Source organism: Mytilus californianus, unplaced genomic scaffold (genome assembly GCF_021869535.1).
Source record: "Mytilus californianus isolate M0D057914Y unplaced genomic scaffold, xbMytCali1.0.p SCAF_11, whole genome shotgun sequence".
NCBI lineage: Eukaryota > Metazoa > Mollusca > Bivalvia > Mytilida > Mytilidae > Mytilus > Mytilus californianus.
In genome coordinates this window covers 21,586,833-21,607,992 of record NW_026262593.1, presented here as the reverse complement: position 1 = coordinate 21,607,992, position 21,160 = coordinate 21,586,833, and the positions used below count along the sequence as shown (strand labels likewise).

At 32.4% G+C, this 21,160-nt stretch overlaps 1 protein-coding gene across 1 annotated transcript in view; it reads right to left on the bottom strand.

Annotated features, from left to right (window-relative positions):
* Window positions 1-935: 935 nt before the first annotated feature.
* The window catches only part of LOC127720827 (uncharacterized), a 73,500-nt gene continuing 53,275 nt past the window's right edge, over window positions 936-21,160 (bottom strand). Inside the window, exons 13-19 of the mRNA XM_052227576.1 lie at window positions 19,312-19,486; window positions 17,888-18,077; window positions 14,258-14,403; window positions 13,380-13,556; window positions 12,640-12,798; window positions 7,657-7,799; window positions 936-1,014 (exon numbers count right to left, since the gene is read on the bottom strand). Of these exons, the coding sequence (XP_052083536.1) occupies window positions 936-1,014; window positions 7,657-7,799; window positions 12,640-12,798; window positions 13,380-13,556; window positions 14,258-14,403; window positions 17,888-18,077; window positions 19,312-19,486 (1,069 nt within the window). The remainder of the gene's footprint in view (window positions 1,015-7,656; window positions 7,800-12,639; window positions 12,799-13,379; window positions 13,557-14,257; window positions 14,404-17,887; window positions 18,078-19,311; window positions 19,487-21,160) is intronic.

The window sequence follows — 21,160 nt, the reverse complement described above, 5'->3', positions numbered from 1 at the left end:
AATTTACAAAAAATTGTTAAAAATTGACTATAAAGGGCAATAACTCCTTAAGGGGTCAATTGACCATTTTGGTCATGTTTGACTTATTTGTAGATCTTACTTTGCTGTACATTATTGCTGTTTACAGTTTATCTCTATCTATAATAATATTGAAGATAATAACCAAAACCTGCAAAATTTTCTAAGAATTACCAATTCATGGGCAGCAACCCAACAATGAGTTGTCTGATTTGTCTGAAAATTTCAGGGCAGATAGATCTTCACCTGATGAACAATTTTACCAATGGCAGATTTCCTCTAAATGCTTTGGTTTCAGAGATATAAGCCAAAAATCTACATTTTACCCCTATGTTCTATTGCCATGGCAGGCATCTTGGTTAGGGGGCCTGGTCATTGGACTCATTTTTTAAACTAGATACCCCAATGATGATTGTGGCCAAGTTTGGTTAAATTTGGTCCAGTAGTTTCAGAGAAGATCTTTGTAAAAGTAAACGACGATGGACAACAGACGACGGACGACGGACGTCAGACGCCGAGTGATGAGAAAAGCTCACTTGGCCTTTTAGGCCAGGTGAGCTAAAAAGTTAACGACGACGGACAACAACGGATGACGGACGACGGACAACAACGGACGACGGACGACAGACGACGGACGCCAAGTGATGAGAATAGCCCACTTGGCCCTTCGGGCCAGGTGAGCTTAAAACTATATCTGATGATAACTTTGTTACAAGTGTTACCTCAGGAATTCATACTGCCTACACAAATAAACTAAGGTCTTTATTTTACAGTATTTCATTCATAAAAGCTGCATTTATGTAACTTTAACAGTGTAATAAATCTTGCCTTTACTTGACAATGACGAAGAGAGGATAGACTAAGTTAAATCTATATGCTCTGTCTGCATTGGGAAGACAATATTGTTGCTTGTATATTTACTTACCTTTCAAGAAGAAGCAAGCCTCTTGTGTTTTATTCTTCACATCTAGTAAAGCCTTTATAGACGTATAAATCCTGCAACAAAAATATGCAAATAAGTAACCATAACATTATTAAGTTCTTTAATTGAAAACAACATAAGACAAATAAACTAGAGGCTCCAAGGAGCCTGTGTTGCTCACCTGATATTTTTATTTACAATTGATGCATGAAATAATGCAACCATTATACTTTTGCTTTAGTTTCAGACATATAAGCTAAAAACTGCATTTTACCCCTATGATCTATTTTTAGCCATGTCAGCAATATTGGTTGGCAGGCAGGGTCATCGGACACATTTTTGAAACTAGATATCCTAATGATGATTGTGGCCAAGTTTGGTTAAATTTGTCTCAGTTGTTTCAGTGGAGAAACCTTTTGTAAAAGATTGAAAAATTGTTAAAAAATTACAATAAAGGACAATAACTCCTTAAGGTGTAATACCACCAAATCATAGTACGTCACATCCGGTTGCATACGAAAATAGGTCGAAAAAAAATATTCCCTTGAATTTGACAGTTGTAGGTAATTGATCCTACATTTCATTGCAGTAAAACATTTCTGAGTCATAAACATATATCTTGGGTATTTCAAAGCACCATTATTTCTTTATTTGGGGTTTCTATAGAATATTTTGGAAACTTGAGGTTACATGGTTACTAAAGCTTGTACACAGGTTAAAAAAGGAGGAAAATTTGATTGGTTAACTTCCAGTGATGGTTATTTTCTTATATGCAATGAAATGTTATGTGAAATTTTTTCTATAGTACTGGACAGGATAAAACTTTACTCATGCAAAGTATTTCTTTATTTGAAACAAAGATAAATTCTGCACAATTTTTTGAAAAGTGCAAATTTAACAAAGACTAATAGGGGAAAATCAATGGTGGTATTACACCTAATATGGGAAGCTGTACATGCACCTTTGACCTTGTGAGTACTCTCATGTGTTAAAATTTCTTGCTATTTAAGTGAAATATTACAAATAATGAAATATTCTGAGTGGATTGAGTCTCCAAAATACATTTTATGAGAAAATTTCCTTGAAATAGGACTTTACCATGAATATTAGTTGACAGAACAAGCCATACTTAGAGTCTTGGGGAGCTTTTTCTCCTTATTTCTTATATTCTGCTATACTAGAAAAATTTTCCTAGGAAATACTTTAATAAATATATAGTTTTAAGTAAATGAAATTATTTTTAAAGCAGTAACAACAAATTATTCACCAAAAGAGAAGTTTTTTATGTCCCTCTCTGGAACGCGGCGTAAATTTAAGTTTTACGCAAGGACTTATTGAAACCTCCTTGGAGACAGTAAACTTTTATACGGATAGTTCAAGCAGCTTGAATACTTCAATTAATCATTTATAATAACATTTCTATCATAAATGAGTGAAAGTTACCCCAAAATTTTTATTTATTGGCCTAAAAAGTAGAAATTTTGAGGAAATGAGAGGTATAAATGGACCAAAAGAGACTTTATAAGGAAGAATAAGAGGTCCATTAGTAGTATTTATCATCCTAAAGTCATCTTTTGTATCATATTCAACTGTTTGTAGGCAGATGAGATAAATATTTGATCATTTATTGGTCCACACTATATTCTATCATGATGGGGCTTGGTTTGAATTTTTCGAAGAAATTTTGCTCGAATCGCTGTAGATGTCGTCTTACATTATACTAGATTTTTCTCAAACTATTGAACTGATTATGACAAAACTTGACAGGAATGCTTGAAATAACCAGTATTACAAAGGAAAAAAGTCACATTCAGTTTATTCAACAAAAAAGTCTTCTTTAATATGGGAAGCTGTACATGCACCTTTGACCTTGTGAGTACTCTCATGTGTTAAAATTTCTTGCTATTTAAGTGAAATATTACAAATAATGAAATATTCTGAGTGGATTGAGTCTCCAAAATACATTTTATGAGAAAATTTCCTTGAAATAGGACTTTACCATGAATATTAGTTGACAGAACAAGCCATACTTAGAGTCTTGGGGAGCTTTTTCTCCTTATTTCTTATATTCTGCTATACTAGAAAAATTTTCCTAGGAAATACTTTAATAAATATATAGTTTTAAGTAAATGAAATTATTTTTAAAGCAGTAACAACAAATTATTCACCAAAAGAGAAGTTTTTTATGTCCCTCTCTGGAACGCGGCGTAAATTTAAGTTTTACGCAAGGACTTATTGAAACCTCCTTGGAGACAGTAAACTTTTATACGGATAGTTCAAGCAGCTTGAATACTTCAATTAATCATTTATAATAACATTTCTATCATAAATGAGTGAAAGTTACCCCAAAATTTTTATTTATTGGCCTAAAAAGAAGAAATTTTGAGGAAATGAGAGGTATAAATGGACCAAAAGAGACTTTATAAGGAAGAATAAGAGGTCCATTAGTAGTATTTATCATCCTAAAGTCATCTTTTGTATCATATTCAACTGTTTGTAGGCAGATGAGATAAATATTTGATCATTTATTGGTCCACACTATATTCTATCATGATGTGGCTTGGTTTGAATTTTTCGAAGAAATTTTGCTCGAATCGCTGTAGATGTCGTCTTACATTATACTAGATTTTTCTCAAACTATTGAACTGATTATGACAAAACTTGACAGGAATGCTTGAAATAACCAGTATTACAAAGGAAAAAAGTCACATTCAGTTTATTCAACAAAAAAGTCTTCTTTAATATGGGAAGCTGTACATGCACCTTTGACCTTGTGAGTACTCTCATGTGTTAAAATTTCTTGCTATTTAAGTGAAATATTACAAATAATGAAATATTCTGAGTGGATTGAGTCTCCAAAATACATTTTATGAGAAAATTTCCTTGAAATAGGACTTTACCATGAATATTAGTTGACAGAACAAGCCATACTTAGAGTCTTGGGGAGCTTTTTCTCCTTATTTCTTATATTCTGCTATACTAGAAAAATTTTCCTAGGAAATACTTTAATAAATATATAGTTTTAAGTAAATGAAATTATTTTTAAAGCAGTAACAACAAATTATTCACCAAAAGAGAAGTTTTTTATGTCCCTCTCTGGAACGCGGCGTAAATTTAAGTTTTACGCAAGGACTTATTGAAACCTCCTTGGAGACAGTAAACTTTTATACGGATAGTTCAAGCAGCTTGAATACTTCAATTAATCATTTATAATAACATTTCTATCATAAATGAGTGAAAGTTACCCCAAAATTTTTATTTATTGGCCTAAAAAGTAGAAATTTTGAGGAAATGAGAGGTATAAATGGACCAAAAGAGACTTTATAAGGAAGAATAAGAGGTCCATTAGTAGTATTTATCATCCTAAAGTCATCTTTTGTATCATATTCAACTGTTTGTAGGCAGATGAGATAAATATTTGATCATTTATTGGTCCACACTATATTCTATCATGATGCGGCTTGGTTTGAATTTTCGAAGAAATTTTGCTCGAATCGCTGTAGATGTCGTCTTACATTATACTAGATTTTTCTCAAACTATTGAACTGATTATGACAAAACTTGACAGGAATGCTTGAAATAACCAGTATTACAAAGGAAAAAAGTCACATTCAGTTTATTCAACAAAAAAGTCTTCTTTAATATGGGAAGCTGTACATGCACCTTTGACCTTGTGAGTACTCTCATGTGTTAAAATTTCTTGCTATTTAAGTGAAATATTACAAATAATGAAATATTCTGAGTGGATTGAGTCTCCAAAATACATTTTATGAGAAAATTTCCTTGAAATAGGACTTTACCATGAATATTAGTTGACAGAACAAGCCATACTTAGAGTCTTGGGGAGCTTTTTCTCCTTATTTCTTATATTCTGCTATACTAGAAAAATTTTCCTAGGAAATACTTTAATAAATATATAGTTTTAAGTAAATGAAATTATTTTTAAAGCAGTAACAACAAATTATTCACCAAAAGAGAAGTTTTTTATGTCCCTCTCTGGAACGCGGCGTAAATTTAAGTTTTACGCAAGGACTTATTGAAACCTCCTTGGAGACAGTAAACTTTTATACGGATAGTTCAAGCAGCTTGAATACTTCAATTAATCATTTATAATAACATTTCTATCATAAATGAGTGAAAGTTACCCCAAAATTTTTATTTATTGGCCTAAAAAGTAGAAATTTTGAGGAAATGAGAGGTATAAATGGACCAAAAGAGACTTTATAAGGAAGAATAAGAGGTCCATTAGTAGTATTTATCATCCTAAAGTCATCTTTTGTATCATATTCAACTGTTTGTAGGCAGATGAGATAAATATTTGATCATTTATTGGTCCACACTATATTCTATCATGATGTGGCTTGGTTTGAATTTTTCGAAGAAATTTTGCTCGAATCGCTGTAGATGTCGTCTTACATTATACTAGATTTTTCTCAAACTATTGAACTGATTATGACAAAACTTGACAGGAATGCTTGAAATAACCAGTATTACAAAGGAAAAAAGTCACATTCAGTTTATTCAACAAAAAAGTCTTCTTTAATATGGGAAGCTGTACATGCACCTTTGACCTTGTGAGTACTCTCATGTGTTAAAATTTCTTGCTATTTAAGTGAAATATTACAAATAATGAAATATTCTGAGTGGATTGAGTCTCCAAAATACATTTTATGAGAAAATTTCCTTGAAATAGGACTTTACCATGAATATTAGTTGACAGAACAAGCCATACTTAGAGTCTTGGGGAGCTTTTTCTCCTTATTTCTTATATTCTGCTATACTAGAAAAATTTTCCTAGGAAATACTTTAATAAATATATAGTTTTAAGTAAATGAAATTATTTTTAAAGTAGTAACAACAAATTATTCACCAAAAGAGAAGTTTTTTATGTCCCTCTCTGGAACGCGGCGTAAATTTAAGTTTTACGCAAGGACTTATTGAAACCTCCTTGGAGACAGTAAACTTTTATACGGATAGTTCAAGCAGCTTGAATACTTCAATTAATCATTTATAATAACATTTCTATCATAAATGAGTGAAAGTTACATCAAAATTTTTATTTATTGGCCTAAAAAGTAGAAATTTTGAGGAAATGAGAGGTATAAATGGACCAAAAGAGACTTTATAAGGAAGAATAAGAGGTCCATTAGTAGTATTTATCATCCTAAAGTCATCTTTTGTATCATATTCAACTGTTTGTAGGCAGATGAGATAAATATTTAGTCATTTATTGGTCCACACTATATTCTATCATGATGTGGCTTGGTTTGAATTTTTCGAAGAAATTTTGCTCGAATCGCTGTAGATGTCGTCTTACATTATACTAGATTTTTCTCAAACTATTGAACTGATTATGACAAAACTTGACAGGAATGCTTGAAATAACCAGTATTACAAAGGAAAAAAGTCACATTCAGTTTATTCAACAAAAAAGTCTTCTTTAGGTGTAATACCACCAAATCATAGTACGTCACATCCGGTTGCATACGAAAATAGGTCGAAAAAAATATTCCCTTGAATTTGACAGTTGTAGGTAATTGATCCTACATTTCATTGCAGTAAAACATTTCTGAGTCATAAACATATATCTTGGGTATTTCAAAGCACCATTATTTCTTTATTTGGGGTTTCTATAGAATATTTTGGAAACTTGAGGTTACATGGTTACTAAAGCTTGTACACAGGTTAAAAAAGGGGGAAAATTTGATTGGTTAACTTCCAGTGATGGTTATTTTCTTTTGTGCAATGAAATGTATGTGAAATTTTTTCTATAGTACTGGACAGGATAAAACTTTACTCATGCCAAGTATTTCTTTATTTGAAATAAAGATAAATTCTGCACAATTTTTTGAAAAGTGCAAATTTAACAAGACTAATAGGGGAAAATCAATGGTGGTACTACACCTTAAGGGGTCAATTGACCATTTTGATCATGTTGACTTATTTGTAGATCTTACTTTGCTGAACATTATGCTGCTAACAGTTTATCTCTATCTACAATAATATTCAAGATTATAACCAAAATCTGCAAAATTTCCTTAAAATTACCAATTCAGGGGCAGCAACCCAACAACCAGTTGTCCGATTTGTCTGAAAATTTCAGGGCAGATAGATCTTGACCTGATAAACAATTTTAATCCAATGTCAGATTTGCTCTAAATGCTTCAGTTTCAGAGATATAAGCCAACATTTATATTTTACCCCGATGTTCTTTTTTTAGCCATGGCAGCCATCTTAGTTGGTTGGCTGGGTCATTGGACACAATTTATAAACCAGATACCCCAATGATGATTGTGGCCAAGTCTGGTTAAATTTGGCCCAGTAGTTTCAGAGGAGAAGATTTTTGTAAAAGTTAATGATTGAAGCCGGACGATGGACGCCATGTGATGAGAAAAGCTCAATTGGCCCTGTGGGCCAGGTGAGCTAAAAAGTCTAGCCAGATTTCAGAAATATTTGAATACTTATACTGCAAATGTTTAATTGAAGGTCAACTAACTACTTAACTAAGGTCAAGATCATATGACACCCGTCTTTCTACATATTACTCTTTATAAAAAAAACAAATATAAACACAGAAACAGGTGACAATTACTATGCTAAATAAAGAAAATAATGCACAAATTGAGGTTAAAAATAGGGGAAACACAATAAAAAGAGAAATGGAATCATCTCTTATATCAGTATCAAAGTACCCTAAACAAAAAAATTCTACTCACTGTACAACACCTTTACCAATCTTAGTTAATGCAGTTTTAGGATCTTTCATTATTAACTTAAAGGCATCAATGATATCAACAATACTTTCATAAATAAGTTTGGCATTCTGTGGAATTATAACAGTGATGGTCTGAACCAATGTCTGAAAAATGAAATAAAAATCATAAATAAACATCCAGTCTTGAAGTATATATCCACCTGCCTAAATACATGGGTAAATCAGATAGTGAAACTTTTTCTATTAAAAATTATTGAACAATAATATGAGGCCATAGGACACAATGCCCCACGCACACTTTTTCCATGTTCAATGAAGCATGAAATAAGGACCAAAACCATAACTTGGCATATGATATTAAACCCTTAATATATATGCTGAACTGTTTTCTGAAAATGTATAATTTTTGTTTATTTGCAAAAATAAGAGAGTTACATGCAAATGAGCTGTACCTATTAAAGCCAATATAGGTGATCACTGCATGGATGGGGTGGTTGGGTGAGGAAGTAGGGGTGGGTGGATGGGAATTTGCCCCAAAAATTGGTCATCAGGTGCAAAAAGCGTCAATTTTGATGATTAATCGTCCTATTTCTTGACCTGAAAGACTGAGGGATACTGATAGATGTATCCAACTGTAGTCTACATGTAGAGTGAACCCCAATGAACACATTAACCACCACAGCTCTTAGTTGGGAGTGAAACTGATCTAGGTACAGCAGTCCAAAGAAGGTAATTTCCACAAAAAATCATGAATTTCCTGATTTTTTTTTATTTTTGACTACAACTGGTCCCGCAACCGGAAGTAGTTATTTCCTAGGCCTATATCAATAATAAAGATGATCAGTAGTTATAAGCCTGAGGGTTTACACTATTTTTTGAAGTTTTCAGCTTTTGAACTTCATGTGTCAAGACATCAAAGGGAAGCCCACCCCTCCAGGAGATCCAGTTTTATCTGATTTCTAATTTCGAAGTTTGTATTCGAGCTCAAGATGAACCTAAAAAAGTATGGCGAGCCATTGGAGCCAAATAACAGTATTATAGATATGACCCTGTTATTACGGCCCTGTATGGCAAGAGTTAAAACTAGAGGCTCCTTGCTGTGTCGCTCACCTGATATTTTTCATTACAATCGATGCATGGAATAATGCAACCGTTATACTTTTGCTTTAGTTTCAGAGATATAAGGCAAAAACGGCATTTTTCCCCTAAGTTCTATTTTTAGGCATGTCTGCCATGTTGTTTGGCAGGCAGGGTCATCGGACACATTTTTTAAACTAGATACCCTAATGCTGATTGTGGCCAAGTTCGGTTAAATTTGTCTCAGTTGTTTCAGGAGAAGACTTTTGTAAAAGATTACAAAAATTTACGAAAAATTGTTAAATTTGACTTTAAAGGGCAATAACTCCTTATGGGGTCAATTGACTATTTTGGTCATGTTGTTTTATTTGTAGATCTTACTTTGCTGAACATTATTGCTGTTCACAGTTTATCTCTATCTATAATAATATTCAAGATAAACCAAAAACTGCAAAATTTCCTTAAAATTACTAATTCAGGGGCAGCAACCTAACAACGGCTTGTCTGATTCATCTGAAGATTCCAGGACAGATAGATCTTAACCTGATGAATATTTTTACCTATGTCAAATTTGCTCTAAATGCTTTAGTTTTAGAGATATAAGCCAAAAACTGCATTTTGACCCTATGTTCTATTTTTAGCCATGTCCGCCATGTTGGTTGGCAGGCGGGGTCATCGGACACATTTTTTAAACTAGGTACCCTAAAAATGATTGTGACTAAGTTTGGTTTAATTTGTCTCAGTAGTTTCAGAGGAGAAGATTTTTGTAAGATTACAAAAATTTACAATAAAATGCTCCGCAGGGCGCAGCTTGATACGACCGCAGAGGTCGAACCCTGAACAGTTGGGGCAAGTATGGACACAACATTCAAGCTTGATACAGCTCTGAATTTGGATTGTGATTAAATATTTGACACAGCATAGGTTTCTGACACAGAATGAATGTGGTCTAAGAACTTAAAAATTTTAAATTGGACATTCACCTATTATGGTCCAATATCCAAAATCTAAATACATGGTTAGATTCAGCATATCAAAGAACCCCAAGAATTCAATTTTTGATGTAATCAAACAAAAAAAGTTTAATTTTGGACCCTTTTAACCTCAATGTGGACATAGTTGATAAAGGGGCCCAAAAATCAAAAATCTAAATACATGGTTAGATTCAGCATATCAAAGAACCCCATATATTCAATTTTTGTTGAAATCAAACAAAGTTTAATTTTGGACCCCGATTTGGACCAACTTGAAAACTGGGCCCATAATCAAAAATCTAAATACATGTTTAGATTCAGCATATCAAAGAACCCTAAGAATTCAATTTTTGTTAAAATCAAACAAAGTTTAATTTTGGACCCTTTGGACCTCAATGTGGACCAATTTAAAAACGGGGCCCAATATCCAAAAACTTAATACACGGTTAGAATCAGCATATTAAAGAACCCCAAGAATTCAAGAATAAAACCCCATTGAAATTGGTCAAGAAATAAGCAATTTATACGAAGTATCTTCTTTTGCACAATACTGTGCAATTGAATATTTCTTGCTATTGCACAATACTGTACAATTTACAATTTCTTGCTATTGCGCAATATTGTGCTATTGGATATTTCTTGCTATTGCACAATACTGTGCAATTGAAGATTTCTTGCTATTGCGCAATACTGTGCAATTGAAGATTTCTTGCTATTGTGCAATACTGTGCAATTGAAAATTTCTTGCTATTGCACAATACTTATTATATAATAATTTACACATCCTGTTTGGTGTGTATCTCCTACCATATCATTATTATTTGCTTTTAAATATAAAACAGAAATAACCAACTTAAAATGGAAAATTTTAAAAGAAAAAAAAAAAGGAAAAAAGAAAAAAATGGAAACCCCCCCCCAAATTTTTTGAACCCCCTTATGATTCATCACCCCCAAACTCAATCCCAGCCTTCCCTTTGTGGTATGGTACCTTGCAGTACAATTTCAGAGAGATCCATACACTTGAACACAAGTTATTATCTGGAAACTAGAAAAATGCTTATTTTTGGCCCCTTTTTGGCCCCTTATTCCTAAACGTTTTGGGCAATTACCCCCAAACTCAATTCCAGCTTTCCCTTTGTGATATGGAAGTTGTAGTACAATTTCAGAAAGATCCATACACTTACACACAAGTTATTATCATGAAACTAGAAAAATGCTTGTTTTTTGCCCCTTTTTTGGCCCCTTATTCCTAATATTTTGAGGCAATTACCCCCAAAATCAATCCCAGCATTCCCTGTGTGATATGGAACCTTGTGGTACAATTTCAGAGAGATCCATACACTTGAACACAAGTTATTGTCTGGAAACTAGAAAAATGCTTATTGTTGGCCCCTTTTTGGCCCCTTATTCCTAAACGTTTTGGGCAATTACCCCCAAACTCAATTCCAGCTTTCCCTTTGTGATATGGAACCTTGTAGTACAATTTCAGAAAGATCCATTCACTTACACACAAGTTATTGTCATGAAACTAGAAAAATGCTTGTTTTTTGCCCCTTTTTTGGCCCCTAATTCCTAATATTTTGAGGCAATTACCCCCAAAATCAATCCCAGCATTCCCTGTGTGATATGGAACCTTGTGGTACAATGTCAGAGAGATCCATACACTAACACACAAGTTATGTCTGGAAGCTACAAAAATGCTTATTTTTGGCCCCTTTTTGGCCCCTAATTCCTTAACTGTTGGTACCATAACCCCCAAAATCAATCCCAACCTTCCTTTTGTGGTATTGAACCTTATGGTAAAATTTCATAGAAATCCATTCACTTAAACTAAAGTTAGAGTGCGAAAACCAATGTGTCTTCGGACAACGCAGGACGACGCCGGACGACGACGACAACGACAATGACGACGACGACGACGCCAACATCATACCAATATACGACTGCAAATATTTTTTGCGGTCGTATAAAAATTTGTTAAAAATTTACTATAAAGGACAATAACTCCTTAAGGGGTCAATTGAACATTTTGGTCATGTTGACTTGTTTGTAGATCTTACTTTGCTGAACATTATTGCTGTTTACAGTTTATCTTTATCTACAATAATATTCAAGATAATAACCAAAACTGCAAAATTTCCTTAAAATTACCAATTCAGGGGCAGCAACTCAAAAACAGGTTTTCCGATTTGTCTGAAAATTTCAGGGCAGATAGATCTTGACCTGATAAACAATTTTACCCAATGTCATATTTGCTCTTAATGCTTTGGTTTCAGAGATATAAGCCAAAATCTACATTTTACCCCTATGTTCTATTTTTAGCCATGGCGGCCATCATTGTTGGTTTTTTAAACTAGATACCCCAATGATGATTGTGGCCAAGTTTGGTTAAATTTGGCCCAGTAGTTTCACAGGAGAAGATTTTTGTAAAAGTTAACGGACAACGATGGACCACGGAAGCCGGACGCCGGACGTCCAGTGATGAGAAAAGCTCACTAAAGGGTCAGTTGAGCTAATAAAAGTTCACATGATAAAGAAATGTGTACTACTTTTAAAGTTGAGAGACGATAACTTCATGCAAAGTCATTAAACATAATGCCCCTCACTATCATAGGTGGGGATTAAAAAATCAACGTTACAAAGATAGATAAATTATTTTTTTCATCTAGATATTACTTCTGCTCTCAGTCTTGTTTCTGTACAATGCTTTTTGGAAAATTGTTTTGTTTTATGCTTTTTATATTTATCAGGGCATATACTCTCTTTCTTAATTTTATTAGGTTTCTGATTGGTATCTTCTTTACATATGGAAATCTTATCAGGTCAAGTGTCATGCTAACTGAAAGATTTTTATTCTTTGATAAATGCTTACATAAGTAAATTTATGCTTGAGAATGTTAAGTATTCATCAGTTTTCTTAAATAGCAACTTACATTATAAAAGTTCATGATGTCTGTTTTAACATCATTAAAGACTGTTGTTACTTTAACAATCAGATTTCTGAGTGGTCTTAAAAAGGGAGGTAACTCTTCCTCATCAAGCTGTCCTAACATTTTCATCACATTGGCTGCTTTGTTTCTAAGATCTTTAACCTGATTTAAAAATCAAGAAAATCATAAGACCACATTAGGAATCAACAAATACAATAATTATTGCCAACCAAATGAAACTTTTCCATCAGTTCTATATTGTTCCATTGAAGAGAAACAATAGCTATTGTTCTCTGTGTAATTTATTAACTGGGACCTTTAAATTTCTTCTAACAAAAATCCATTACTATTTGATTAATTCATCTGAGTAAAAAAAAAATATCTTCTTAAAGATGAAAATACATGTTTCACCTCACAAAACTGCTTGTGTTAAATATCAATGATATATTTTCAATCTGTTCAAAATTTAATCATAAAAAGTTGATTATATTATTTTTTATATTATTTGTAAATATTATTGGACTTTATCCTGGAGGTTATGTTCAAACATAAAAAGTTGATTTCTGACAAATTTTTTAGCATTGTTCCTTTTAAAATTTGAATTATTTTGTTTTTGTTTAGTTATAGAATACATTTAAGATTAAGAAGACCTCAATTTAAACATTATCATTTTCCAGTCCTTATTAGTCAAACACGAAAAAACAAAATTCAATAGGAACAATGTTTGTCAGAAATCAACTTACCTTGACCGGCAACTCCTTCAAGGCATCTATGAATTCATTAACAATTTCTTTCATGCTTATTTGACCACCAATCAGGTCTTTAAACATCTGCACTCCTGTTGCAATGCCCTCAACAATCTCTTTCACTTTCTTGTCAAACTGTGTGGCCAATTGAACAATCTTCTTCATGTCATTTTCCTGAAAGCAAACAGCAATTACAATTTCCTAGACAATCTAACACCAATATATAATAAATTATGTGATACCATTCATGTTCTGAACATTTTAATTTGGACAAAACAATAACAAGGATGCACAAAATAATGTACAATAGAAATTGCATATCTGAATAAGTCCATTTGGTTTCATAATGTGTTTTTATTTAAGGATGTATTCTTCTGATGTTGCAGCCTCCTTGAAATCTTGTTTGGGAACTATTTCCAAAACATGTTATACAAGTGGAAAATATTAATGAATTCAAACAATATTATAATCAAACTAAACTCTGTGAAAAAATTGTGTACTTAAAATAAGTTGTTTTTGAGTAATAAAAGTTTATAAAGAAACAAAAACAAGTGACTGTCAATTATAACTATATCAACTCATGATTGATTGATTTATGTTGGTGTTAAACCAGACTCTCAGCACATTATCTTAAATCGTGGTGTCCAGTTTTTATAACGACAAAGGTAGCCAGAATACCTAGAGAGAATCACCACCTTCGACAGAAAAACTTTCAAGTGAATCCTAATCAAATCCTGGCCACCACGATTTAAAATAGTGTGCTGAGAGTGGGGTTAAACATAGACAGAAGCAAATCCCTTGTATGCATTAGTCACTACAAAGTAGAGTCTTCAAAGTGCCTTTTATTATTGGCATCTAAATTTCAATTAACATACTTGTAGAATATTCAGATTGTACCGGGTGCCTCCTTTAAAACAAAGTCTGGCTACAAAAAAATCCAAGGTTGTATCCAAAATACCAAGAAGCACTCTGGCATAGGCCTCATCATGAACATGTATTCTCAAATGACCACTTAGAGGTTCTACAAAAAAAATATTACATTGATGTTTACAAAATATTACACAGATGTTTAGTAAATACACATATTATAGCTGAACTACAACCTTACTTTTTCATAGAAGACAACCACGTATTCATATGCTTTGAAACATTGAAAATATATTACGTTCACTCATAGTCCTATATTTTAGGTTTAATGTTGAATCTAAGTCATATCATTAAATTGATTTGTTGTTCTTAAATTCTAACATGCACTCTAAAAAATATAAAATCTAGAAATTTTCAATAATAAGTAGTCACTTGCTTCCTTGATTTGAACAGTATTTATTTTTCTTGACAGATTGTGCTCTTAATTTCAAGTACTTAAGCGTATGTGATCCCTGCAATATCAGAGGTCTTAAAACTTTGAAGTGTAACTGTTATATTTCTAGGAAGAATCAACTTACCAATTTTCAGATCCAGCATATTATACATGATGATACCGAAGGCAGCACCTACAGACTCAGATCCTAACATTTTTCTCCAATCAACACTTGGAGCCTCGAGTTTAAAGTTCAACTTTGGAAACTTTTTTAGAAAACTTCCCAAGTCTCGTTTTTCTCTGAGTTGAGATGCCATTTCCATGATTCCAGACTCATAGGGATCAATAATACCAGTTCCATTAACACTTTCTTGCCTGGAAACATCAAACAGAATAAAATCACTGAAATTTAGTAAATATAAATATCTATGCAAGAAATTATTTGACAAGTGGGAGGCAAGTGATTTGATATTAAAATTTCAATGAGCAACTTACTTACTTTCCAAGGCCTTATTTCTAGTTCTAATTACTTACGCATTAAGAGGTGCAATAACCCTAGCTTGAGGATGTGCTTGATACTGCAGTAAAGCTTCGTAACGGACATTTTCATCTTCATCATACATGGCAGTTTTATACATCTCATCAGCAGCCTGAAAAATAATTTTTTAATGACAAAGATTCATTAATATTATCACAATATTATGGGGGCATTAACTGTCAAATTCATATTCAACGATTTGATTCAGATTCTCATATTTGATTTTTTACATACTAAAACATGTATTGAAATTTCAAAGTCTAAAATAAACAATTATAAATGCATGGACTCACTTAATATATATCAGAATTTCATGTAATTTGAATCCGGACATTGTCTAACAAACCATTGAGATGACCTCCAAAGACTGCCGCCAGTCATACAACCAAATATAAACACAAGTACAAAAAGAAATAGAGAGCAACCTAATGCAATTGAATTTTTCTGGGTCTGTTTGATTTCATGTTGTAGGTTAAAAAAATATGTTGATCATCATTTTTCCCCCGAGAAAAAATGATTTTTTGTGGATCAAATCAGTCAACGAAATGATTCATCCTTGTTGCACTTTCAATGTTGACATTCTTTTTCTTTTAATAGCTGAACACCCCCAGTACATTGCATAACCCATCTCAAGCTAAGGGGTTTAATTGAAGTACATGAATATGGATTCACATGAGGTCAAATTATTCACTTGCAAGTCAATAATACATTAGCAATGCTTTTTTAATTTATTTTTAAAAATGAACGGTAAAAGTGACCCCACCAAAATTCAAACTAGATCTATGTTTTGTGGTAATGAGCATTGGATGTAAGTTTCATATCATTTGGTTGAGACAAACTAAAGTTAGAGAACGGAAATCAAAAATTCAGCAATTTGTTCATTTGTAAAGAAGCATAACTCTAGAATGGTAAAAGTGACACCACCAAAATTCATAGTTGACCTGTGTTTTGTGGTAATAAGCATTGTGTATAAGTTTCATAATATTTGGTCAATGCAAACTAAAGTTAGAGAACGGAAACTAAATTTGGGACGTATGGACGGACAAGGGTAAAACTCAATGCCCCCTCCGCTACAGCGGGGGCATAATTAGGGCCTAAGGATCTGCCTACAATGAAATATTGCTTCAAAGTTCTGCTTTTATTAACACTTGAAACAAAAAGAATCATATTTTATTTTTTTGTCTAATATACAGCTGGTGCTCCTTTTAAGACCTTATGACTTAGGGCTTTTCCATTTTAACTTATTTACCACCAAGGAACAGCACTTTCAAAAGGGTGTAACCAAATACAGAAGAAAATTATAATGTTACTTAAATTTTAACTGTACTCAACACCCACCCATAGGGGAGATTTCAAAGTGCCTAGGCTTCCCTGGGTCCAGTGTATGTGTTTATGTAACAGCCTGTATGTCAATAAATATTAAAATACATTATTTCTATTTCAGTCAGGCAATCAAATGGGATAAGAAATAGTGCAAATAGGTAATATGCTTGGTTTTGTATATAGGTAAACATGTTTTTTTTGCTTGATGTCTCATTACAAACAACTCACCATTTCATGTTCATATTTCCTTAGAGCATGAACTCCAGCTCTTTTGATCCAAGCTGAGTTAGTCGAGTTGATATGTGAAACAATATATTCAAAAGAGAAGTCCATTCTGGCATTTCCTAGTGTTTCTAACAGAATCACTCTCCAATGATCGTAATCAATTTGTTCTTGTTCACTCTGAGTTTCTCTTTTCTTTCTGAATTTAAATGGATCTAACAAAATATAAAATATACATGTTAAAATCTGAATTATAATGTAATGGAAATACAGAAACTTGTGAGGTTTTCGCTAATGTTAATAAGAACTCACATTCTGATATCAGAAACATATATCTGTATGCCGATTTTTTTGAAATCGCAATAATTTATACCACAATTTCATCAAAGATCATATTAAAAAATACTTGCAATAATTCCTGAATTCTGCTTAAATGATTTTCTCATTGGAATGAGAATCTCATGCATTTTTGTGATCCATTCGTTCAACTTTCAGACATTTGTAGTACATTAGGACTGAAATTGTTCATATCATTTGCACAAGGAAACAAATTGCAACAGTAAGTTCTAGACTAAATTGGGTAATTTACACAAAAATTGTCTACTGCCAGTCTGCTAACCAATCTGTATTCTTACCACTGTATAATAGGGTTTCTAAATGGAGGTACAATCTCCGGATTTTATAGCTATTAAAGCATTTCTTAAAGATTAAGCTAATGCTAATAAATTAAACCCTATCACTTCATTTTTTAGGAAAGATTTCTTCTGAATAAGGGATGAACTTGACAAAGAGAACTTAGGGCTGTTATGACAATCTGTGTATAAATTTGTGTTTTCTAAATACAAGAAAGCATATTTCCTTAGGGCTGTTCCATTAAAACAGACATGGGACCCATGGAAGGCACTTTAAAATGGGGTAAACACCTATAGAGGCAAATTAAAATTTCACTGGCATTTCCACAATGCAAAAACATAGATGACAACCACCAATAGTTGAGATTTGGAAAAGCCTTCCCTGGATCCCATGTATGTTTAAATGGAACAGCTCTTCCTTTCTTGTATTTAGAAAACACAAATTTATACACAGATTGTTGTAACACAAATCAAGTTCTGAATTCATTACCATGTATTCCAAGCCATTGATGAACTTGTACAGTTATTTTGATAGCCTCCTCTACCCGTCCAGCTTTTGATAACTTGTGAGACACTGAACCCAGACAGAGTAAGACCCTTTCATGGAGATCCTCTTTGTACATCTCTTCTGGATGGTTATCTTTGTTAAATACAAGGTCTTCCAATGCAGCTATCATATTCTGAAATATGAAAGAGTCAACCTACAGTGTATACTTTCTTAAAATAAATAAGATGATATGCTGGGTATATGTCACTGAGACAGTGGGTCAACCAAATACAGTCGAATATCATTGTGTCCAACTAGGTTGTGTCAAAAACTCAGATAAGTCGAAGTAATTTCTCGGTCCTGGTAAAATTCCAGTTTGAATAATGAATATTTACCTCTGATGAGTTGGACTTGATTTATTTGAATATTTGGTTAAGTCAAGTAAATTTTATAGTCCTGTTGATATAAAGTTAATGTAAATTGACCCCATGTCTTGAAGTTTCAAATTGAATACACGCTCATAATGTGTCACATCAAAAAGGCACACTTTTCAAATTAAAAATTTATACAAATCTCAAGCCGTATTTCATTCACTCCAAATTTATAATGATACACTCAACCCCTGATGAGACAAACCTTGGATATGTCGAATACTTTTTTCTGGTCCCTTTCACTTCAACATAAAGAGGTTTGACTTTAAACAAAAATATCTAGAGGTCAATCTACAATCCTAAACAGCAGACATATTTTGATTTGTATACAAATTTGTCTGCCATTACTTAAAACCACACAAGTTCACGCAAAATATAGCATCACAATAAAACACATTTGACGTCATTATCAAAAAGTATTGGTGCATGACTTCAGAAGGCTATTTGGAGACAGTCATAGATCTAGGATCATTCTGAGACATAATAATGGCTAAATACCGAAAAGGTAAATATGTTTATAGACAGGTGTCTATAAAATATTTCAGGCTTTAAATCAACCATAGTCTAAAAAGTTGGGAATAACTTATCAGAGAATATCGAACATCTGCAATCAACACAAAATTCAAAAGTAACACACAAAATTATTATTAACTTTGTGTGAGTACAATACATACATCGTGTGGTGGATTGCCTACCCTACAATGGGAGTAAGCAGCCTTAAGATAAGTGTAGGCTTAGGTGTTTCATTGTATCATTAACTTTGTGTAAGTACAATACATACATCGTGTGGTGGATTGCCTACCCAACAATGGGAGTAAGCAGCCTTAAGATAAGTGTAGGCTTAGGTGTTTCAATGTATCATTAACTTTGTGTGAGTACAATACATAAATCATATGGTGGGTTGTCTTTTCCTACCATGTGTGTCAGTAGCCTTAAGATAAGTGTAGGCTTATGTGTTTCAATGTATCATTAACTTTGTGCGAGTACAATACATACATCATGTGGTGGATTGTCTTTTCCTACAATGTGTGTCAGCAGCCTTAAGATAAGTGTAGGCTTAGGATCAGGACTCTTTAGAATATAATCTGCCAGGAGGTTCTCACTGAAGTTTGTATAGATGACTCCAAAGGCATCCAACATGATGTTCATTGCTCCTACATACCTGCTACGACTAAAAAAAAAAGATTGCTTTAAATAAGGCAATTAAGATATTTGATCGTATGCTTTTGTTTGTAAGGACACTTATTAGTGTCAGCCTTAAATGGGTTTATGATTATGTAAATAGCCATTAGTTTTTTTTCTTTAAAACTATTCACAGTACATAAGAATGACTTGACTTTAGGGCATACAATACATTTACATGGGAGGAAATAAAGTTACTAACTTAAGATGATGTGTTTTGTGACATCAAAATGTGACATATTGGGAAAATGTACTAAGATTATCTGTACAAATTATTTATGAAAAAATCTTTAGTCAGATGAATTTTTTATAAGATAAATATACCGCAAAAAATGCATTTTTTTGCTAAAATCTTGCAAATTTATTAAGTATGTATTATTTCCAAAGAATTTTTAAACAAATTTAGAGCTTACTTATCTTAAGAAGATATTCCAAATAGTTTTCAAATAAAAAAAACAAATTGCTTGTGTATATCCTTTGAAATAATAAAGTATTTCATTAAGGTTAGAAATGTTAAAAAAAAAGTTGTTAATATGAAACATTTCATAAAGAATTGAATGTAAAAAACAAAACTTTTGAGTTAATAACTAAATAAACAGCTGTGCCATGAGCGCATGATACGCCCGTCGCATTTTCAAAGAATAAAGTTTAATAACTTCTCAATGTCATATCAGAAATTTATAAAAAAACTAAAGGTATGTGATCTTAATAGATATAAATCAGTCACCAAAATTTAAAGAAAACTGCTTAAAGCACTCCAGGATATTGTTCGAAAACTTGAAAATCACCCCTCTTTTATGAATAAAATTTCATAACTCGAAAACTTAAATCTAAAATTTATATAAGAGTTGAATGGGAGCTTACAACAACAGATATAAACAATTAATTAAAGTTTCATGAAAACTGCTGTAAGCATTTTTGAGTAATTGTTCAAAAACTGGAAATTCCCCTTTTTGTAATGAATAGAACCACAAAACTAGGAAACGTAAAATCTAAAATTTATAATAACTCAAAAAAAAAATAAAAAATCATCATGAAAAAGAATACAGATCTTCAGATTAATATAACTAACAAGTGATGAAGTTTTATGCAATAATCATAAATAGTTTCGGAGATATGGAGCGACATGTGAACCCCCCCTTTTTTTTTACAAAAAAACTCAACAACTCTTAAAATAAAATTTTGAATCAACTCCAAAAAGTATACAGATCTTACGATTAATATAACTAAGAAGTGTGTAAAGTTAAAGCAATAATCATAAATCGTTTTTGAGATACGGCGCGACATGTGAAAAAAACACACCCCTGTTTTAGTTACAAAGTACCGTAACTCAAAAAGTTTTAATCTAATTTTCACCAACAAGTATACAGATCGTTTGACCATCATAAGAAACAACTATATAAGTTTCATGAAATTTGGATAAGTTGTTCTCAAGTTATGGTGCGACATGCTTACGTCCAGTCAAAATTTTGACAGGGGTATAAAAAACTGTTCATTTTCAAACATAGCACATGAAGATATATTGTTTATTACATATTTGAATTGATCCCGTAAAAAAAACTTAGCAGTAATTTTCATAAAAATAAACACTGTAAAATTAAACTGTAATGAATGCCCTGGTGTTTTAGAACTCTTGGTAATATCATGGCAGCCTGTTTTTGTT